The sequence below is a fragment of the Centruroides vittatus genome, unplaced genomic scaffold (genome assembly GCF_030686945.1).
Source record: "Centruroides vittatus isolate TY-2023 unplaced genomic scaffold, ASM3068694v2 contig_1506, whole genome shotgun sequence".
NCBI lineage: Eukaryota > Metazoa > Arthropoda > Arachnida > Scorpiones > Buthidae > Centruroides > Centruroides vittatus.
The window spans coordinates 676,607-699,476 of record NW_027120931.1 but is presented as its reverse complement, the minus strand read 5'-3'; the positions used below and the strand labels follow the sequence as shown (position 1 = coordinate 699,476).

At 33.1% G+C, this 22,870-nt stretch overlaps 1 protein-coding gene and 1 long non-coding RNA gene across 2 annotated transcripts in view; both read right to left on the bottom strand.

The window, feature by feature from the left end:
• The window catches only part of LOC136968676 (nucleolar transcription factor 1-A-like), a 66,849-nt gene extending 46,965 nt beyond the window's left edge, over window positions 1-19,884 (bottom strand). Inside the window, exon 1 of the mRNA XM_067262678.1 lies at window positions 19,462-19,884. Coding sequence (XP_067118779.1) covers window positions 19,462-19,648 — 187 coding nt within the window. The 5' untranslated portion in view covers window positions 19,649-19,884. The remainder of the gene's footprint in view (window positions 1-19,461) is intronic.
• LOC136968690 (uncharacterized) lies at window positions 11,425-12,865 on the bottom strand. The gene is made up of 2 exons (XR_010879691.1): window positions 12,496-12,865; window positions 11,425-11,762 (listed from the first exon to the last, which is right to left on the bottom strand). It is a non-coding gene; the product is annotated as an uncharacterized lncRNA (long non-coding RNA).
• Window positions 19,885-22,870: the final 2,986 nt, after the last annotated feature.

Genomic DNA, 22,870 nt, shown 5'->3' with positions numbered 1-22,870 from the left:
AACCAATTGGTATTCATTATTTTACGTCGCTTCTTGTGTTTGTTCTGTGAGGTGTTCGTTGACCGAACATAAAAATCTTTCGTGAAAGTGTTCGTTATCCGATTTGTTTGTTAACCGATCACCCACTGTAATTGATTTGTAGGGTTATTGAAGAATGAGCACCAAGCATTAGATAGGGATTCTAAGTCCTTATGGTTAATATAACTATTTTTCAATGTGATCTTGAATATTTCCAATGTTTTCATTGTTCTTAGATGATGTAAGCATAATAAAAAGAGTTTACAATCAACTTCATTTAGATTTCCAGACACCCCAGACTCTGTTGCATATTGAGCTAAAACAGTTGTGGGTCTGTTGTTATCTATGTCACATTTGTGCTCATTGATTCTGCATTTTAAAGATCTAATTGTTGTATATAACATCAACAAACCTTTATAATTAAATAAGCAAATAAATTTTTAATATACAGTAGAGCATCGATTATCCAAATACCGATCAACTGAAACATTGGTTAACCGAAAAGCATTCCAGTCTGCAAATTCAAATTTCCACTAGTGCATTGGCACTGCAACACTCTCCATTTCCGTGCCAACCTAAACTGTAGGCCTACTTTAATGTACTACTTTATGTAAGATATGTATTTATAAGCTGTGCAATACAAAATATATACAGTACGGTTTTGTGTTCAATATATTTTTTCATAAATGATCAGTTATCCAAAAAATCAGTTATCCGAACAACCCCAGTCCCAAATTGTTTCATATAATCAATGCTCTACTGTACTTTGACAAGTGCTTTTGATCCTAATTAGGATCTGCTTCAGGTCAAAATGTTCTATACAAAAATTTGAAACACTTAAAGAGCAATTTTAAATTTTAAAATTGCTGGTTTAAGCAATCCAAATTTTTGTATAGAACGTTTTGACCTGAATCAGATCCCAATTAGGATTGAAAGTGCTTGTCAAAGTATATTAAAAATTTATTTGCTGGTTTAATTATGAAGGTTTGCTGGTGTTATTTACTGTATAACCAGCTGTGAGAAGATTTAGATCTAATTGTTGACCCAACGTACGTAAGTTGACAATTATATCTTGTATCTGTTAATGGGATAGAATATACATCCGGTGCATTATTGTTGACCATCTGATCTTTTCTGTTATATAATAATTTATAGATTGTGCATTTCTACATCTCTGCTAATTCTGCTTGCTGGAGATATATACAATGTGAAATGTATTACATTCGAAATAAGATCTTTATAAATTTATATTATTTGTATTAAAACTATAAATTATATTTAAACATTTTTAAAATCTATGTACTGATACCTAGTGTTAGTTATGCTTAGATCACCAGAGTGTCATTGAGAGCATTGGGCACAAAGTCATCCCAGTTGGCAGGGTGATTAACCTGTATGGTTATATGGTTCAAATTCATAGGTCTGGAGACAAAAATTAAAAGTCTTGTTAGTACAACAGAGGCTGTGATAATGCATCTGCATTATCACATGGTAAGCAGAAGCTGTAGGTTCAAGTTCTACTTTGATTTTTTCTTTCAGAATATTCTAAATTATTAAAACTACTACTAAAATCAATATAATTTCTAATGTTGGTACAAGATAGCACCCTAAAGTATCTACCTTTAGTCCATACTAGTTAGTTTTAATGATTAAAGTCCAGTCAAAATAAAGCCCAATGAAATCTGGCTTTTAGATATTTAAACATAAAAATTAAATTGTAAAAAGTAATATTAGTAGTATTGTCCTACAGGCAGCTGAAATTTAAAGAATGAACAAAAGCGATATTAAGAAATTATTTACTTTCAAAACAAAATTCCGCAGACAAATTTCAAAGATAAAATAGTTTGGCAAAATCTGAAAAGAAAACACTTATAAAATATCACATACAGCAAAAATTGTTGAAGAAATTAAAATCAGATGGAAATAAATTCATTACATAATGAGAATGGATGATGAATTGACTCTAAGCAACTTTTAAAATGACAGCTTATATAATAGCTCATACATAAAAAATAAATACTTAGATATACATTCTTCTTCTTCTTTATGTGCCCTGTCCTCCAAGAACGTTGGCAACCAGTCGCATGATTTTGATTTTGTTGTCAGCTGATTTGAATAGTGATCCGGTACTAAGCCTAAACCATTGCTGTAAATTTTTGAGCCAGGATGTTCTTCTTCTGCCTGGGCCACATTTACCGTCGACTTTACCTTGAATTATTATTTGTAAGAAATGATATTTTTCGTTTCTCATAATGTGGCCGAAATATTCTAGTTTCCTTCTCTTGATGGTGTCTATTACTTCTGTTTGCTTGTTCACTTGTCTTAATATTTCTGTATCGGTTTTCTTGGCTCCATGGAATCCTTAGCATTCTCCTGTATGTCCACATTTCGAAAGCCTCGAGCTTACTAGCTTACTACACATTGTTTCCGTTAGAGTCTAACACTCTGCACCGTACAATAAAACACTAAAAACCTAACATCTAAGCAGTTGCAATCGAAGTTGTATTTGCACATCTCTTGTGACAAAAACCCTCTGTATTTTTATGAAAGCACATCTTGCTTGCCCAATTTTGCATTTAATTTCTTTTGCATTGTCCCACTTTTTGGAAACACAGCAGCCCAGATATCTGTAACTAGTAACTTTATTGATAACATCACAACCGATTACAAGTGTCCCTTGGCTTTGGTTGTACTGGTTTTTGCTTATCACCATCCACTTCGTTTTTTTGATATTCAAATGCAATCCGTAGTCAAGACTCTTGGACGCAATCACATTCGTTAACATTTAAGTTCGTCTAAACTGGTGGCTAATAATACGGTGTCGTCAGCATATCTTAGATTATTAATTGGAACACTATTAACTATTACTCCATTGTTGTAATCTTCAAGGGCTTCACAGATTATGTCCTCTGAGTATAGGTTGAAGAGCAATGGTGAGAGAATGCAGAATTATCTTACTCCCCTCAAAATTTGGATTTCCTCTGTCTTACTATAGATATACATAGATATACATTAGATATACATTCATAAAATTAAATAAAAAGATGATTCTTCTTTCTATTCCAATATTCTATTGTATTTGTATTTTTCTATCTTTTATTTCATTCATAATTTATTTAGTGAATAGAAGTGTTATTCATCAGAATTCATTTCATTTTTTGCTAGTTTATAAATTTTTCCAATTTCTAAAGGAACCTGGCCCATTGGGCATACTTTATGCCTATGAGTTTGTTAAGAAACATTAATTTACTCATCACTTAAATGTCATTAGATCCCAGTAATCCATTAATTTACTGGGATAAAAAAAATTTTGAAATATGACAGGAAAATAATGTCAAATGATACACTATATCCGCTTTATCAATTTCACATTTTCAGTTTCACGGTGAAATTTTGATATTGATATTTTTTGTTTCTTGACATTTTGGTTATTTGTAGAGTTTCTAACTTTCAGAGTTACGAATTCTGAACACTGTATGAAAAAATTTCCTTGATGGTGACAATGATGATACTTAACTGAAGGTTATAGTCTGGGGATTCGGGATCAAATCCAGGCAAGCTACTCCAGAAATTTTAATGGACAGTCCGTTCTGGTTAAGTTAGACTCCATCCTTCATCACTCTGCCACTTTCCACGTAGGTTTGATCAAAATCACAGCTTTTTTAGTGGCTGTAGGATGGAATGAGAGAAAGATGAAAAAAAATGTTACCCAGTGAAAATGCAAGTGATTTAGATTACAGTTACAGGTGCCAACTTCTCATGAGGAATAAAGGATGAGCTAAACAAAAATAGGTAATTTCTTGTTCAGTAAATGTATCCAAAAATACAGTGGAACCTCGCTTAATGAGCACCTTGCATAACAAGCAAAACAAATTGTGAAAAAATGACTCGCTTAACGAGTGACAAAGAGAGGGGAATTCCCGGATTGTGCACATGCTCCATCAGTCTGTGTTTAGCACTTGTTCCTCTAGCATCTTAGTGTTGCTTGTGATTACACACTTTTCCAAACTTGTGTTCAGACATATTACGTATAAACATCAACAACCATAACCTGTTATGTAATAAACACACACCAAACGATATGCCAAATTCTTGGGCTATGTAAAGGCTATAATTAAATATTAGAAGTTAAATAATTTGACTAGAGGTAGGCAGTTATGCTGCCATCTTGTATTAAATTTAATGACCAATTCCAGTTAATTCCAGAAATGTCTAAATTAAAAATTAATTATTTATAAATATTAAATTTAATACGAGATGGAAACATAACTGCCTACTTCTAGTCATACTAATTAATTAATTTCTAATATTTAATTATAGCCTTTACATAGCCCAAGAATTTGGCATATTGTTTGGTGTGTTTATCAGACATATTGTCTGTAATTTTTTTTTTCTTTTCTGCAAATTGAATTCACATTTCAGGTTGGTTCATTCCATGCTAGAAGAAATGATGATGATTCACAAGCTCCTTAACAATGTATATTGTGTAATTTTCTTTGAATCAATGTTATACATAAAATATTTGAGTATTTTTTTAGTATGGAATGCATTATCATATTTTACATTAATTTATATGGGAAAAACTGTTTTGCTTAACAAGTGTTTCACATTATGAGTAAGATTCTGGAATGAATTATTCTCGTTAAGGAGGTTCCACTGTATTTCCAAGCAGTTTCTGTTTACTCAAAAATTTTTAAGGAATAACTGTAAAACTGCCAACTGTTCAGAATTTGTTATTTGATACTTTCATCATTCAATTTTATACACACAAAATTAAACTATGAATTTGTACTTATAATTATTACCCAAGATTTTTTGAAGAAATAATCACTCACTTTTCATAAAATGGAATGAAGTGTTACCAAGTTAGATGACTTATAATAAATTCTGCATTTCACAATGACAGTTATGGCTAGACTGCCTTACAATTAGCACTAACTAAGGCAAATTTTGAACCATTATACAATGTTCTCCATATCTGTAAGTTTTTCATATCAATAGTTGATCTCACCACTTTAAAACATTTTAATTAAATGGTTTGAACAGGCTCAGTTTGCAGTTTCAATGAATTCTTATCCCACCAGTTCAGTTTGGGTTTCAATTCAGTAAAAGTGGCACAGGTTCATTTCAGTATTGGTTCAGTTAGAGTCCATCGATTATCCGAATACTGTTCAACCGAAACATCAGTTAACCGAAAGCATTTCAATCAGCAAATTCAAATTTCTGCTAGTGCTGTGGTGTTGCAGCACTCCATCCCTTCCTGCCAACCTAAACTGCATGCCTACTTTAATGTACTTTTATGTAAGGTATGAATTTGAAGACACGTGATTTAAAATATATACAGTACAGTTTTGTGTTTAATATATATATATTTTTTTTTTGTAAATGATCAGTTATCCAAACAACCCCAGTCCCGAATTGTTTCAGATAATCGATGCTCTACTATATATATAAGTTCAACAGAAGCACATTTCACGTTAGTTGCTACATACAAACTAGGGTTTCTCCAATGGGAACCTGACTGTTTTTTAACCAGGGAAATCCCGCAAATTTCTTAAAAATTCACTTTTTTCTTATTTTGTGTTAAAGTTGAAGAAATTTTGCAAATAGAAAGTATAATTATTAACCTATAAACTGTCAGAATACATTTGTATTTATTAATTTTAAGCCTGCTTATTAGTTTTTTTAAACTTTTGCTTATTATGGCATGTCACAGATTGTCAATAATCAATATCTAGCCTATTTGTGACAGGACTCTGAAAATTCTTTGTCAGAATCTGTAATATCTGGAATGATTGTGTGTATGATGTCTTAATTTTTAACCATGCCCAGTAGCTTCAATAACTGCATTATGCCAGGTTGTGCAAATTGGGCAAGGATACAAACAAATATGAAGTTTTTTTCATAAACCTGATTATTAAAGCCAAACGAACTGCCAAATTATCGGGCTATAAGCTTGGTGCCACTATTAAAGCAGCCGAGGTAGACAAATCAAGAATACTAAACAGCAAAAGAAATACTGCAATGTATCTGAAAACGAACTAGAAAGCTTCCAGGCTACGGGTGAAAAAACACACAACATCCGTCTTCTCTTAAATGCATTAAAGACAATTTCACCCACATCAATTGAATCGGAACAGGAATTCTCAGTAGCAAGACTTTTCATTACTAAAATAAGAACCAGATTGAGTGATTGGACCATCTTTACTTTTTAAAATCTTATTATAAAAATTTACAATAATATTTTGTATTATGTTTTATTTAAAAAACGAAAATTACCTTGCTAATTACTGCCTTATAACGATACTTAAATCATCCGACAGGTTAATTTTGGAGCAATACTGAAATTATCTTGCATTCTCTAACTTCTGAGTACTACATGACCCAATGGGTCATGGGTAGAGTAGTAATTATAAATTACAACTCTATCCATAATTATAAATTTTGTTATAACTTATTATATTTAAAATTTATTATTTATATATATAAGATAGAATGAATGGCTATCTGTCAGTCCTCTATACAATTCTAAACCCTTTAACCAATATGAACCTGTATTTTACTGACCTTCCTTGGAAGAATACTGTAATACAAATTCAATTTCAGTTGCATTCAAATAAAACAAAAATTTTTTAAATATTCTACAATAAATATTTCAAATGTCGATAGCAAGTTCTTTGAAATTATGAATAAATGAATATATAAAGACACACACGTAAAACATACATAAAAATAATAATAAAAATATAAGAACAAATTATAGCTGAGTATGAGGGTAACCCCCAATGCACACGCTCTGAGTTCATATAGTATCACTTGATGTATATTTTAAAAAAAGCTCTCCACACCACAGGTTACAGCATAAGTTCTCACCTTGTCTCATGAGACAAAGGTTCAAGTCCAAGATGATTGAGGGAAAATCTATAAAATGAAATATGTGGAGGCATTACATTTCTATAAAACACTATTATTACCTATTACAGTATTTTCTACTCTCTATAACTTTTTAGTAATAAGTGACCCAATGGATCTTGGGTGGTCTAGTTTATGCTAAATATTAAAGGAAGTTATTTATAAAAATTTAAAAGCCAATGTCCATAAATATAAATAAAACCAAGCCTAGTTTTTTAACAGCCAAATATAAAATACATATTTTCAACAGTTAAAAATCATAAATTAGACTTGGTTGTTGCTCACTCATGCTCATGAACGCAATGCTGTGGTAAAGCTTAGTAGTAAGCTGAGAGCAATGGAAGGTCAGAAATCTATTGATCTCAACAGTTGTCAGCCTACTTTCCCATTGCCAGGGCTCCAGTCAGCATAGCAATTAACATGATGGCAGTGCTGTGCTGAATAGTGCCAAAATCATCATTTGGAAATATTTTTATTAAAGTAAAGTGAAAAGTGGCAATAAAAATCCTAGTCCATTTATTTCAATATTCGGCATAAAATTGAATTACAAAGCACACTTCAGAAAAAACAGTAGAATGTCGAGCTCCTATGCAATGGGAATCCTGTGCACCACACACATAGCAATGTCATGACATCAAGCAGCAAGTTCTGAGGAGTAAGGAGAAGTGATGTTGAGAACCAAAGGCAGTTTTCAGCATTTCTAGATTGGGAATTTTTTATCAACTGACAGAAAATTTGGGAAATTTTTTGGAGTGAGTTTTTTCACTTTGATCTTTTTTCAGTAGACTAAAGCATAAAAATTTTGACATGACAGAATCTGTGAAATACTATTTATGCATTATGATCAAATGTGATATTCAGAATTAGTCAATAAAAAATTACTCCTATTTCTAAGTAACAGCTTAACATGTTACTTTTGCTTCCTAGACTCCAAACTGATAAGGCCTCCAGCACCTGCAATCATTAGTAAGTAAAACTGATGGTGATAAATAATTTGAAGTGATGAAAAAAATGTTTAAACTGGCAAAATAGTTGTTGATTTTTTAAATTTTTCAAAGCAACTGTGAATGGTTATACCTTATATTCTAAATGTAGGTCTAAAAGTAAAGACCCCCCCCATAGTATAACTGGCAACAGAATGTAAGAAGATGAAGATTTGAGTCCTATTCCAAGTTGATTTCTTCCTCCAAAATATTTAAGAGATTAGAAATTAATAAAATAATTAATTATCAATTGTACCACAAGATTATGGCCCAACTACAGTAGAATCTCTTGGAGTGGCAAAAAAAATCGTCCACTGTTCTGAAAATCCGTTATATTGAGAACAATGGATTTCTCCTACTCCCAAGAAAATATCAGTTATTCAAACAAAAAACAAAACGAATAGTTAAAAAATTTTCATTTTTAAACCCTACATAAAAAAACACCTGTACTTGAAATTATTCAGTCTCTTGAGATTTCTATCCTTTATTTTATATAAACACATATATTACAAGATTGTACATTATGCCATAAAACTGACAGAAACTGTATACATTAGGGCAGGAGTCCCCAACCCTATGCCCGCAGGCACCATAGCGTCCGCCGATCGTTTTACACGTGCCCGCCACTGTGCGATCACAATAAAAATTAAAATATTTCAGTTTTCAATAAAATGCTATGTAAAAGTTTTCTCATTTTAATGATTAACCACATAAAAGTAGAAATGGTGTCCAACACAGATAAAAGCACAAAGCGAAATGTGACCGATCTCTTTTTCCCCTCGCGCCAAATCTTCACCAACCAAATTTCCCATACCTAAAATGAAATAAACCGGTCTGTTTCTACGGTTGCCATGACAACACAAACATTTGTCTGGAGCTCGTACAGCGTTGCCATATTTGGCTACCCTTTTTTAGTTTGGTGTAAAAAATATCATTTGGCGCATTGGCTACTTTTTGCACTACATAAATTTGATGTGGCTACATTTTTAGCTACATATTATTTATAAATATATTACTTGAATAAAAATGCACTTTAAAATGGTGTTTCGTCGTTTTTTATTTGTTTTATTTGGGTCTGTAATTAATATTTGTTTTATTATGTTTTTCAAATTATGCTTTTTTTCAAATTGCATTTTCATTTGTCTCCTTTATAATAAATGAATTTTTTTAAATATCCTTTTTCATGATAAAGTTTTAATACTTATTACTATAATCTAGACATGTTAATCCTTAAATAATAAAAGTATAACAAAAATAATATTAATTTTCCTATTCCAAAGAACTTCTCAAACCACAGTTATTTAATCTGAAAGATGACTGAGATTTCTTTATTAAACTAATATGTGCATTTTGCATATATCAGTACCCTTCATCAATTTGGTTTTAAGTTTTTCTGTTTTAAAAGATATTTTAAGTGATTTTAACTTTTCCTTTTTTAAACTTTTGCTGCCCTGTAGGCACTAAGAAGGCCTTTTTAAGGAAGCCCATTATGGGTTTGGCCACCACACAATTGGACGGCCGGGTGATAAGGGACAGGACCCGACATAGCAGCTTGGACCACCCCGAAAAATTCCTGGAGATTTTTCGACCTGATCGGATTCGATCCAGGGACTCTCCAGAGTGGTAGGCTGCCACCTTGACCACTCAGCCGTCTTTAACGTTTCTTTATGATACTTTTGATGATAAATTTAATATCTGCTTTTAATATTTTAATTTGTTTCTGTAGTCTACTTTCTGTACTGTGGGGTATAGGCATTCTTTATCTATTATTATTATTAATGTACAGTGCATATTGGCTTAATAAAGAAATCTATTAGTCAACTTCCAAATTAATTAAATAATTGTAGTTTGATAAATCCTTTGTAATAGTAAATTTGATTAAAAAATTAATTTTTCTATGTAATATTCTTGATAGTTATCAATTAATTATAGTCCATCTTGGCAAGATCATTTGTTGCAAATCTACTTCACAGATAAAATGAGTGTTCTCGACATAAAATACATGCACATACTATAATTTACTGACTTGAGTCTTGCCGTCCCTACTTCTGATCAGTTTACAGGCCTGTAAATTGGCCTGTAAACTAAATTGTGATTAAAGTAATTGCTGGAAAAGCACAAATGGTGTGTTTTTTATTTTATCCTCAAATTTCGGGTTATTAGAAAGAAAATTTTTGAAATAGCTACTTTTGGCTACTTTTTAGAAAACTTTTGGCTACAAACATTAAAAACATCTGGTAACGATGAGTTCATCTCATGAGAGCCAGACAGTGGTGCTGTGAGATAAACTTCATTTGACGTATCTACTTCATTATTTATTCATAATTATATGCTCATATTTTTTGTATACTGTGTTTCCTCTTTGTTGTTTTTAAATACTTCCTTATTTTTACCCCAAAATCAGTGGATCAAGCAAAAGACAACAGACCTATAATTCTAACACTGAATGGGAGGATTCATATTGCTTCGTCAATTTAAAAGACGAATGTATTTGTTTGTTGTGTGGAAATAGCGTCACAGTGCTGAAAAAACAATGTTGAATGTCATTTCCTGACAATTCATGCTACTTTTAATACAAACTATCCACTTAAATATGAAGTAAGAAAGAAGAAAATAGATCAGCTAAAAATTAAATGTCTGCTCAACAGTCAATTTTCACTAGGCCAGTGTTAAGATCTAAAAATGTCACCATTGCTTCTTTAAAAATTTCTCACATACTCGCAAAGAAGAAAAAGCCTTTCCAGGATAGTGAGTTGTTAAAAGAAGCATTTCTTACTGGCATCGATTGCTTATTTGAGGGATTTTCCATCAAACGTGAGATCATGTCAGCAATACAAGACTTACAGTTGTCAGATAACACCATTACAAGAAGAATACAAGCCATTTCAAAGGACACGCAAACTCAGTTAAAGAGTGACTTGAAAATATGAGAGTGGTTCTCACTACAATTTGATGAGTCTACAGACATATCAGACACAGCACAGTTAGCAGTTTTGGTGAGAATGGTATTTAGTGACTTTACTGTAAAAGAAGATCTACTAAAAATATTACCCATGAAAGGACAAACAACAGGTGAGGATATCTATAAAATATTTATAACATATGCAAAGTCGATAGATATGCCTCTCCAGAAGCTGTCTGCAATAACCACTGATGGGGCACCAGCAATGGTTGGTAATGTCAATGGATTTATTGCTCTCTGCATAAAAGATGAATCACTTCCAAACTTTATGTCGTATCTCTGTATTATCCACCAGGAAGTTTTGTGTGGTAGAATACTACCCTTCAGACATGTCATGAAAATAATTACAAAAATAGTCAACTTAATTCATGCAGCTCCTTTGCAACACTGCCTTTTCAAGGCCCTATTAGAAAATCCTGATCTCATTGTGCATACTGAAGTACATTGGCTCAGTAAAGGCAAAGTTCTTGCTAGATTTGTAAATTAATTTAATTGAAGAAATAAAAAATTACCTCAATGCCAAACATCAAAATTTTTTTGAACTAACAGACCCTCGTTGGCTAGCGGATTTGGCTTTTTTCACAGACATAATGGAAAAACTGAATTATTTAAACTTAGAGCTGCAGGGAAAGGACAAACATATAGCCACAATGATAGGGTCTATAAACTCATTTAAAGCTAAACTGGTTTTGTGGATATCACATCTGAAGGTGAAGTCCTTTGTGCATTTTCCAAATATGAAAAAAATGATAAGCAACAGTGAAATTGACTTATCAACATCTGTTATCAACCTTCAATTACTTCAAGACCAGTTTGAAAAGTGCTTTCAACAGTTTAATATCATCAAGCCAATGGTCACCTTTTTCGTCAATCCTTTTAGGCCGCAACTCCACTAGCACAAAAACGGCCATAAAACCCTTAGCCGTAAAAGCTTTTAATCATGTGACCTATTTGCGTTTGCGCTCGGATTGCAGTGGAGGTCTGGCTAACGAAGTTTTTACGGCAATGGTACTATTACGTTGTATACGTGATATATTGATATAAAGACAATGATTATATTCCACGAGTTTTTTCTGTATTATAATTACAAATGTAGTAAAAATAATATCTTTACTTTCATATATTAACGTTTATTATTGTATTATTAAGATAATATACAGCCCTTATAAGCTTAGCTTTTTTATTATATACTCCTCTAAATAAAGGATTTTCCTTTGGCCGTCCATATCTCGTATTTTAGGCATCCATTATTATAATTGAGATACCTCTTGTCGTAGATATATGAATACTTTCTGATGTCTTCGATAAATCTTTCCAGATCTATTCTAATTCTCTTCCATGTAGCCACGAGAGAATGTACACAAAAGCTCGTTTTCCACCATTTTCGCACGTGTCACAATGACCTAGATTTCACTGATTTCTGATTGGTGGATGGTACCGTTTTTCGGCCATATTCACGTCAAAAGTTGAACAGTGCTCAACTTCGTTTTTACGCTGGTTTTGCAACCTGCTCAAGCGTAAAATATCTTGGTCACGTGATTAAAAGCTTTTACGGCGAGGGGTTTTACAGCCGTTTTTACGCTAGTGGAGTCTCTGCCTTACTTATCAAGTAAATGTAACCAAACTAGCTACATACATTTCAGAGCTTGTTCAAGTAAGGACGAACTGGAGATAGAAATTTTGGATCTTCAGAATGACATTGTCCTAAAATCCATTGTATCAGATAAGAATTTCTGGAATATAGTTGAAAGAAACAAATTTCCATTCTTGAAAAAAGCAGCATATAAAACAAAATCGTTTTTCGGTTCCACATACTTGTGTGAATCATTGTTTTCGACAATGAACATCATGAAATCAAAGTACAGATCACGACTTACAGATGAACACCTTGACGATTGCTTACGAGCAGGAATATCATCATACTCTCCTAATTACAAAGCAATGGCCAATGAAATGTAATGCCAAAAATCACATTGACTTTGAGATTTATATTTTTATAAAGAATTTTTACACTTTGTAGATTTTGTATGCATTGTTTAGTTATTACTTGTTTCATAAAAATTATTGTTAATATTATTGTGTACGTTTTATTACATTTTTGGAATTAAATGTTTTTTGTACATTGTATATATGTATTATTAACTGTGTACAACTACAAATTCACCTTGAAAAAATAAATAGTGCTCGCTGTCCGACCAGTATTCTAGAATGTGCTCTTAGGTACAAAAAGATTGGGGACCCCCTGCATTAGGGTTTCTCATTTCCTGGTGTTTCGCTTGTCCTGGGATTCCAGGAAAAAAGTGAATTGTTTCCAATCTTGGGATATACCATATTTTATGGACTATAAGACGCTACGGACTATAAGATGCACCTTAATTTTTAAGCAATTTTTTAAAAAAATACCTATAAGATGCTACGGACTATAAGACGCACCTGAATTTTGGAGGCAATTTTTCGAAGAAAAAAGTGCGTCTTATAGTCTGTAAAATACGGTAATTAATTATTTTTAAGATATAAAATAAATCTTAAAATCGATATAATTATTTTTCATTTTTTAAAGTAATCCTCCAAAATCATAATATTAATAATGCTGTATAAAATATGTATTAATAACTTAACTTTCTACATAACTTTTGAGTTATGTAGAAATTTTCACAAAAAGAAAAAATTTATTAAAGTTTGTTGGAAACTGCTTACAACAAAAATGCCTTTGAATTAAGTTGAAAATTTTAATAAAATATAAACTTATATCAAACTTCTAACTTAGAAGGTAATTTTCATTTTTTAAATAAAGCATAATACAAAATATTATTGTAAATTTTTATAATAAGATTTTAAAAAGCAAAGATGGTCAATACTTCGATCACTCAATTCGATTCTTATTTTACTAAAAAAAGTTCTACCGAGAATGCCCTTTTCAATTCAATTGATGTGGGTGAAATTGTTTTTAATGCATTTAAGAGAAGACGGATGTTGTGTGTTTTTTCATCCATAGCCTGGAAGCTTTCTAGTTTGTTTTCCAGATATTTTGCAGTATTTCTTTTGCTGCCTAGCATTCTTGAATTGTCTACCTCGGCTGGTTTAATAGTGGCACGAAGCTTATAACCCGATAATTTGGCAGTTCGTTTGGCTTTAATAATCAGTTTTATGAAAAAAAAAACTTTATACTTCCGTGTTTTATTTTCGTCTGACGAATAAAATATTTTTTAAAAACAATTAAAAGACAATCGTTCCAAAAAATTAGATGATCACCATTTTTTATTTTCCTTTAGTGTTCCAGAACCAGATCAGACAGCCAGACCTTTCTTTATAGGCTACTTAGCTGCCCTTTCTAAAAAAGTTCCTTAAAAAATACACAGAAAACCAATTAAAATCAAATAAATTTCTTAAAAATTGGAATGGTAGATCTTACGATGTCTTGTGATGATTCATCCTTATCTATTCGGGATTTCGACTCCTTTTATCTGCTGAGGATTGGCGCTGACAAATGCAGATTACGTCAGAATGTCCCTCTAGTGACGAATTTTTAACAATATTTTCGTTTTTTATTTACATTCAAGGATACTTGTTTGTATCCTTGCCCAATTTGCACAACCTGGCATAATGCAGTTATTGAAGCTACTGGGCATGGTTAAAAATTAAGACATCATACACACAATCATTCCAGATATTACAGATTCTGACAAAGAATTTTCAGAGTCCTGTCACAAATAGGCTAGATATTGATTATTGACAATCTGTGACATGCCATAATAAGCAAAAGTTTAAAAAAACTAATAAGCAGACTTAAAATTAATAAATACAAATGTATTCTGACAGTTTATAGGTTAATAATTATACTTTCTATTTGCGAAATTTCCTCAACTTTAACACAAAATAAGAAAAAAGTAAATTTTTAAGAAATTTGCAGGATTTCCAGAGTTAATAAACAGAAGTTGTATATATTACTCCCTATGGAATTTCGGGACTTTGAATATATAACTGAACTCGGGACTGAGACGAGTTCAGTACCCTACTTTTGGACCGAAGATGAAAAATAAGAAAGTTATACAGTAATACCTCAAACTTATGCGATAGGTGGGACCAAGCGATAACCACATAAGTTGAATTCTCATATAAATACATACAAATTATTTTTAATTGGGGCCAGAAACTAAAGAAAACAATAATTTAGAAAAAAATGTTTAATAAAATCTTAGATAATACATATGTATAACAAATTATATTATTAAAATCGTAAACCGAAGTTTTATTATTAAGTATTATTAAAGATTATTTTGATGTAGAAGGCTTCATAAAATCTAACAAATTCATCTAATGGCTCAAAGAATTTATTTTCTCCCACAAAATTTCCTCGTAGCATGCTAATAATTTTTTTTTATTTCTCGTTTTATAGAAGAAATGCGCTCTTCGTTGGAGTCTATATTTTCTAAAATTTGTAACTCCTTTTCAATTGAACTGAGGCCTTCTGTCAAGTTTTCACAGCTTCAAGAATTATTTCTTTACCTTTTATAATTGTTCTGACTGTCGATTCCGGTAGATCAAACTTCTTTGCCAATTCACAAATTTTCATTTTTGTATCAAAGTCTTTAATAATGTTAACTTTACATTCCAAAGGTAAAGTTTTTCTTTTCTTGTTTGATGCAGAAGAATCAGTTCTACTTCATTTGGATGACATAGCAGAGTCTCTCAAGTCTCTGTAGATATAACAAACACAGAAATAAATAACACAAAATAAATTGTAGCTAGGTGTCGATTCCATGCAACATGTCCGAACATGTAGGCTGAACGATAGTGTGGGGCAGTTGCGTGGCGTTCAAACAACTGACGAATCGACGAGATTTGAAAATCGCGTAAGTCGGGGTAGCATAAGTCGAGGTATTACTGTATTTATGATTTCTTGCCTTTCACAATGCATTCCATGCCATTTTAGAGTTTTCCATTAGGTGGTGCTTGTAGTTCAGTATACATTTTCTTTTCTTTTGTTCAAGAATTATCGTGAATCAATAACTAGTGATGTTAAACACTGGGCGGCCTGCCAACGGCTCCCCTCCAGGAGTCTGTCAGGAGCATGAACAGTCAAACGCTACCTAGTGGAAAACTCTAAAATGGCATAGAATGCATTGTGAAAGGCAAAAAATCATAAATATGATTACTTTCTTGTTTTTCATCTCTGGTCCATAAGTATTGAACTCGTCTCAGTCCCGAGTTCAGATATATACCCAAAGTCCCAAAATTCCATGGGAAGTAATCTATACAACAGCCTAAAAAACAGCTGGGATCCCGTTGGAGATACCCTAGACATACATCATAAGCCAAAAAGTGACAAAGTACAGTACATAAGTACATATGATCATTAGCACTTCATATGTTAAAAAAACTCATCTTGGTTTGCGCTTTGATGACATTTTACTGCCCATTGAGTATAATAAACCGTCAATATTAGCAACGTTACATACAGCCTGTTCATTCAAATTAAAACTCATCAGGAAGATCTTCACAACTTGGAAAGACTCTACGGCCTCACAAAATTTTGGCACTACACTTAGACTATATTCCCAATCACGTGTCTGCAATAGAGGTGCAGCACACATGTGCATATCTGGAAGTGCCAGTAGTAGTTTCCCTCTGCTAATCAACACACTACAGGAGGACACTAATGCACGGCTGCAATGTTAGCAGTGAGAACAGTAATGATTATGTGCTTAGTTTGTACAGCGTGCAATGTATTTTTTTGAATTCAGTATACAGAAACACACACTTATTAATTAAAGGTTGAAAAAATATGATGTTTACTGAAGATGGAGCTAGAAAAAAATCCGTTATTCCAAGTTACAGATCCACTAAAGGTAAAATTACATCAATTTGGTGGGACCTGGAAAAAAAATCTGTTGTTCTGCAATCCATTAAAATGAGATTCTACTGCAACTACTGCAACAATCTCTAGGAAAAATTGTCATGCAAACAGCAGATGCAGTGGGTGTCATTAGCTTAATTATAGCCTAAAAAGCTAATTAATTTAGCTATTTAAATGATGTTTCTCCATCCAGTTTTATAACTTTTGTCAACTGAACACTAAACTAATACTTTGTTTTTGACTGAATAATAGAGTAATATTTCAATAATCATTACATCTTTTAATCAAACCTATAAAGTGAGTCAAAAATTCCGAAAAACTTTAATATAAGCCCAGTGAAGAATTTTAATTAAATATGTTATTGGTCTTATATTAAGGTTTTCGGAGAGTTTGATTCATTTGTACAACCAGTGTTGTAAAGAAAATTTTGAACCTAAGTATAAATTTTCTTTAAAACTGGCATTTTATATTATAAGAAGGATTACAAAGTTTCCATTTTTGCTCAAGAGAACAACGGAAATATCTAATCAAGACTTTTAACATGATCACCAGATATAGCTGACAAAAATAACAAAGAAACGAAACCCATCAATTCTAAACTGAGTCATGGCATCTGAAGTAAGTAAACTGAAATACAAAGATCATAATAAATTTAACAATTAATTACTTAGAACAATCTATTAAATTTTCATGGTGAGAAAATATTTGAATCCAAATGCAGTTGCCATAGAAACAAATGCTCCACCAAGAAAAAGCCATTTGCAAAGTTATAGACGTGCAAACAAACATAGAATGATATTACATTGTTTCCGTATTCACAAATGAGGTGAATAAATTAAAAAATAAAAAGTGAAGTACAATCACTCAACTGACGACAACTCTGCGCTGAACATTAACATTTATGTAGAGAAAACATTAATTTTGTTTATAATCTGTTCTCTATTTCCACCACTAGAAACAAAACTACATATTTAGCATTAAAAAAATAAACACTCAGTATCAGAGGTTATTACACATTTATTATTTGAATCAATACTAGACAGAAGATTGAATGGCAGTGGTGCTTCACTTGTCTATAAGCTATATCCATTAGTTCCAGCTTTTTGCTTTTTGAGATCAAATTAGACTCACAAAGCAGAAAATTTAATATGTAGAAGTTACACTACACAGAACTAAGTTATTGTGTGTGCAGACTTTCATATTCTCATCTATCGAAAATTTTTTTAAGTTACTTCCACTTATGGTGTTTTTATATACATATAAGGTTAAAAAACTGAATGCAATATTTCTTTTAACAGAGAAAATAAATTTTTAATACCAATTTTAATTGAATGGAAATGAGGAATTCTATAGTATGATATAAATTTTAATGTTTTAAATCAGAAGAGTATGGCAATCACATAGTTTACAAACGTTCAATCAAACAAAGATTCATTCATTTCATACATATATTTAGAACAACTCAAGTTTCATTTACAGAAAACTTTATTAAACTTTTTTAAAATTTCATTCAAACTACTCAGCAATACAGATAATTTCGACGCAAACCATATAATTACTACGGTCCAATAAATCAAAATCACAACATATTTTTCACATCCAGTACGAACGATCTACGAATCTTTGCTTTATTTCAATTTGTTTCTTTTTTTTTTGCATTAATGCACAATTAAAATATTAAGTCATAACCATTACAACTAGTTTATTAAAACATTTTATTACCACATTAAAATTTTACACAAAACCAGTTCTTAAAGTACATTCACATCGACTCAACATATCTTATTAAAGAGAAACCACCGTGGGAAAAAGATCCCACCGACAGAGTCGGTGGGATCTTTTTAATCCGATCGAGCACTAATTACGAATAACGATTTAAAGCGTGCGGTAAAAATAATCGACAGAGTCCGACCCGACCGTGCCGGGACTCGTACCCGTTCTTGTCAATTAGAGAAGACGCATAAAATTGCAATCTTAGAAAAGCACGGCGTCCATACGAAAACGCTCCTCCCATCTCTGCCCGCGGAGACCGTCCCATACGAGAATCTCGAACCCGAAGAGTCTGGAGAGGCAAGAGAGACCGTCCGATAACGCGGGCGGAGAGACAAACACTCCTTCCATCTCCGCTGACGGAGACCGTCCCGGTCCAAAAATCTCGACCCCAAATAGAAAAAAATAATAATAAAAATATTTTTAAAAATCGTTGGTTAAATCACGAAATAAGATTTGTGTTTTATTAAAATAAAGCAAAGGAATCGGCAAGAATTAAATTAAACGGGCGAGCAGCGTGCAGATTTGAAGTAAAGAGGCGGAGGGAGAAAGAGAGAGAGAGAGGAAGCAGACGACAGGATGGCATCGGCGTCGGCCGTATCGAGTGTACGAAGCAGGCAGGCAGGCGGGCGGGCGGTGCAGCAAGCGCCGCGAGCGACAGCGGATGCGGCCGACCGACAGTCGCCCGACGGCGGCGGCGGGGTCAGAGTGGAAGGCACCGCGGTGCGCACCTGCATCGCCTCGTCCTTGCACCGGCAGGCAGCACGGGAAGCTGCTGTGGAGTCCCCCATCCCCACCGCTGACGCAGGCCATCTCCGGCTGGATCGCCAATCGCGCTCCAGCGTCGTCTGTCGACCAATGCGGCCGTTGCTTCTCCCTCGTCCGGGGAGTGAACGATGGCTTCAGCCATCGAGCTTTTCCTTTGTCTAAGCGGTTATTTAAGTGGAAAATCGTCTCACCTTCTCCTTCTTTCTTCGCCCGATTTTTCTGCGCCGTCGACGTTTCGGTCTTGGCTTTCTTGGCCGACGATCCGCTGGCTTCGTTGACGGACGGCGTCGAAGGACCGTTGGTCGGATCGGTCGGCGGACGCTTCCCGCCCTTCCTACGCGTAGAGTTGGCGGCCGTGTTCGGTGAAGCGGTCGCCATTTTGCTTCTACCGCTCTGACGCTCGATCGAACGATTTTAGTCCCTCGAAACGGTTAAAATTCGTCCGACGCTTTAAAAATCTAACCACTTACGAATAAAGACGCTCGATAGACACGTGGATGACGGCTGTAGTCGGCAACGTGCGGCACTTCTTTCGATTTAGCGTCTGCTTGGAGCGCGACGTTTCTCTCCCCCTTTCAGCTCGAGCACGGAATGGCCACCAGACGTCGCATTTGCGCATGCCTCGTCCGAATTTCGACCAGTCACAGGCCGATGGTCGAGTAGAAGAGTCGTTCGTCGCTAATTAGCAGCAGACGACTTTTGTGGGAGCGGCCGACCGCACCTCCTTCCTTCCTCGACTTTCTCTTCGCTCCTTATCCAGTTCTAATTTTTATGTACTCGCAATCTTCTCTCCGACTCTCCCTCTCTTTCTCCAATCACGTGATTTACACGTGCCGGGAAACACGAACTTCTCCGGCGGATCCGACATATAAACACCTCTACTGCCAGAAAAGTCCGTTATTTTTTAAATATAAACCAATAGATACACACAAAATTACGCCTCCGAAATACGATTTTATCACTTTATAACCGATTCGATCTATCGGAGACTTTTTCTAGTTTACTTCTCCCTTTTCTAATTAATTTTTGATATTCACTAGAATTTCAGTGATTATTAGCCTAATTAATGGATTAGATGATGAATTCTTAAATTAGTTTAGAACATTTCTTAATTACAATGAGCAGTTTTAATGTGTAAAAGGGTAATATTAGGCTATAAGCGTTTGTTTCTATGATTGTATAGAAACAGGTTTGTTACAATTTTTGTAAAAATTTAAAATATACTGTATATAATTCAGGATGAAACACTTACTACAATTATTTTAAAGGAAATATAGGTTCCTATACATATATTCCTTTTGTTATGTTTTATGCTATGTAACAGAATATTCCTGGATAAAGAGACTAGCAGAACCATTTGGGCTGATTCTGGGCATATAAATGCCTCAAATTTAGTCTTTAGTGTAATTACGTGATAAGAAAGTATTGTAAATTGAAGTTTCTTGTGAAAAGTGATGAAAATTTTGTTTTATTGATTTTTATGGCTTACAGAAAGGTGTGACTAATATCTATGATTATCCCAAGCCTCTGTCATCTCTCAGTTTCTGGTTGTAAATGTATTAGATGAAATTTCATATATTCAAGTTTATATGAAGAAGAATTTACAATGTTTCATAAAAGTTTTCCTCTCTTTTAGATTCTGTCAGTAGGGAAAAATTTACTATAATTTTTAGAATTGTCAATACATTAATAGATATCAGGATATTTTATAAAATGTATTTTAGGAAAGTAATAAAAATACATAGGTATGAGCAGCTATAAAATTAAATTTTTTTTTAATATGTCAATTCTAAATTATAATTAAGAAGTGTTAGTGTTTTTATGTCTTTCTTTATTCAAAGCAATTAATTTTATTCAAACAATCAAGTTAATGAAAGAATAAAAATAGTAATGACTCTTGCAGTTTTATTAGTTTAAGGTCTTATTTAAATTAAATTTTGTATAAAAGTAATACATAAGTGTATTTTTAATTAGACTTCTTTGATTTTTAATTTCTCTGTGACAATAAGTGTGGAGAAAATATTTATTTTATAGAAAAATCAATTTTATTATTTTTGATTTTTGAAGGCCTCAAACACCATATAGGCTAATGACTTTTAAGATAAACATCTATTATGTATATAAAAATACATTCATCCCTCACGATAGAAAAAATTTCGTTATGAGGTTTCGAACTCGAGTTCTTGTTAAAATGTCCTAAAATTTATTATTTTTACTTGTTAATACTAAATCTGAAATAACAATTGTTAACTTTAATAAATATTCTCCTCAAAAGTGGAAAGGGAATATACTCTGTATGGTGTACTCTAACGCAGTGATTCTCAAAGTGGGGGTCGCGACCCCCAAGGGGGTCATGAAAAATATTTGGGGGGTCGCTGAAAAATTGATGCCAGATCAAATTTTTCAAATATTTTATAAATTTACTATGGATTGATGTTTAAAAATAATAGAAACAAAAAATATATAAAATAATTTTTACTTAAATAAATTGCACATATAAATAATAAAAATAATATAAATATATAAATACGAGCCTAACCCCCTCCCTCCGGGATGTTTTTCGACACATACTTATTCCTCGGGGGTCCTTTGAAATTTTTAAGTGCAGAAGGGGGGTCGCGGTCCAAAAAGTTTGAGAAACACTGCTCTAACGGACACTTTTACTTTCCCGGCTGACGTAACATAACACGAGAAAGTATTGTAATCGTATCAAATTTGACCCTCTGGGGTTTTTCAAATCTCGTCGTTTTGAGTCCCCTGAACAAAAACAAGGGAAAAATTCCGCGTGTTGGCTTGTATTTTGTTTAATATCTCCGGAAACGGTAAAGATTAAGAAACAAAATTTGGAATGATAGATTGTATATAAAGAGCATTACATACAAGCTACTATTAACTTCGGAGTACGGAACTCTTACTCTTGCTAGTGTTTTTTACTATTTCCGTCCTGAGGGTGCTAACAAGCAAAATGGCTTTTTATATGTCCATTGTGGGTTTTGTCAAAATGGATTTGTTTTCAGGAGCACAATACGAATTCATATTTTGGGTTTCTAGAATGAAACGGATTAAGAAGGACCCTGCATATCTGGTTCTCTCATTAATAAATAAAAAAATTTTTACGATAATAGCGAGGTTGAGGCCGAAGTTTTAAACGAGAAAACGTGTACGTCGGACGTTCAGCACCGCTTTCTTGTAAGCCTACAAGTTTGGAAATGGCGTTTGGAAAGTCAATGGAATCATACTCGACATTCCAAACGTCATTGTCAAACTTCTAGGCTTACAGGAAAGCGGCGCCGAACGTCCGACGTACACGTTTTCTCGTTTAAAACTTCGGCCTCAACCTCGCTAATGTTTATTGACGTAACTTCATTCATTTCTCGTTCATTCGTTTTAATTTTATCAATTTTATTTTCAATAGATATAATGGCACGCGATTTCTGAAAGACCGAAAAACCTCAGGAATTTTTCGTGGACAATTTTTCTGTTTCAGAGAAATGAAGATCCATCCTTCACTACCTAGTTATTCCTATTATGAGCCTGATGAATCCGTAATAGACAAGAAAAATAATCTCTCTTAGTACCAAGAAGTCGAAAATTAAAAAA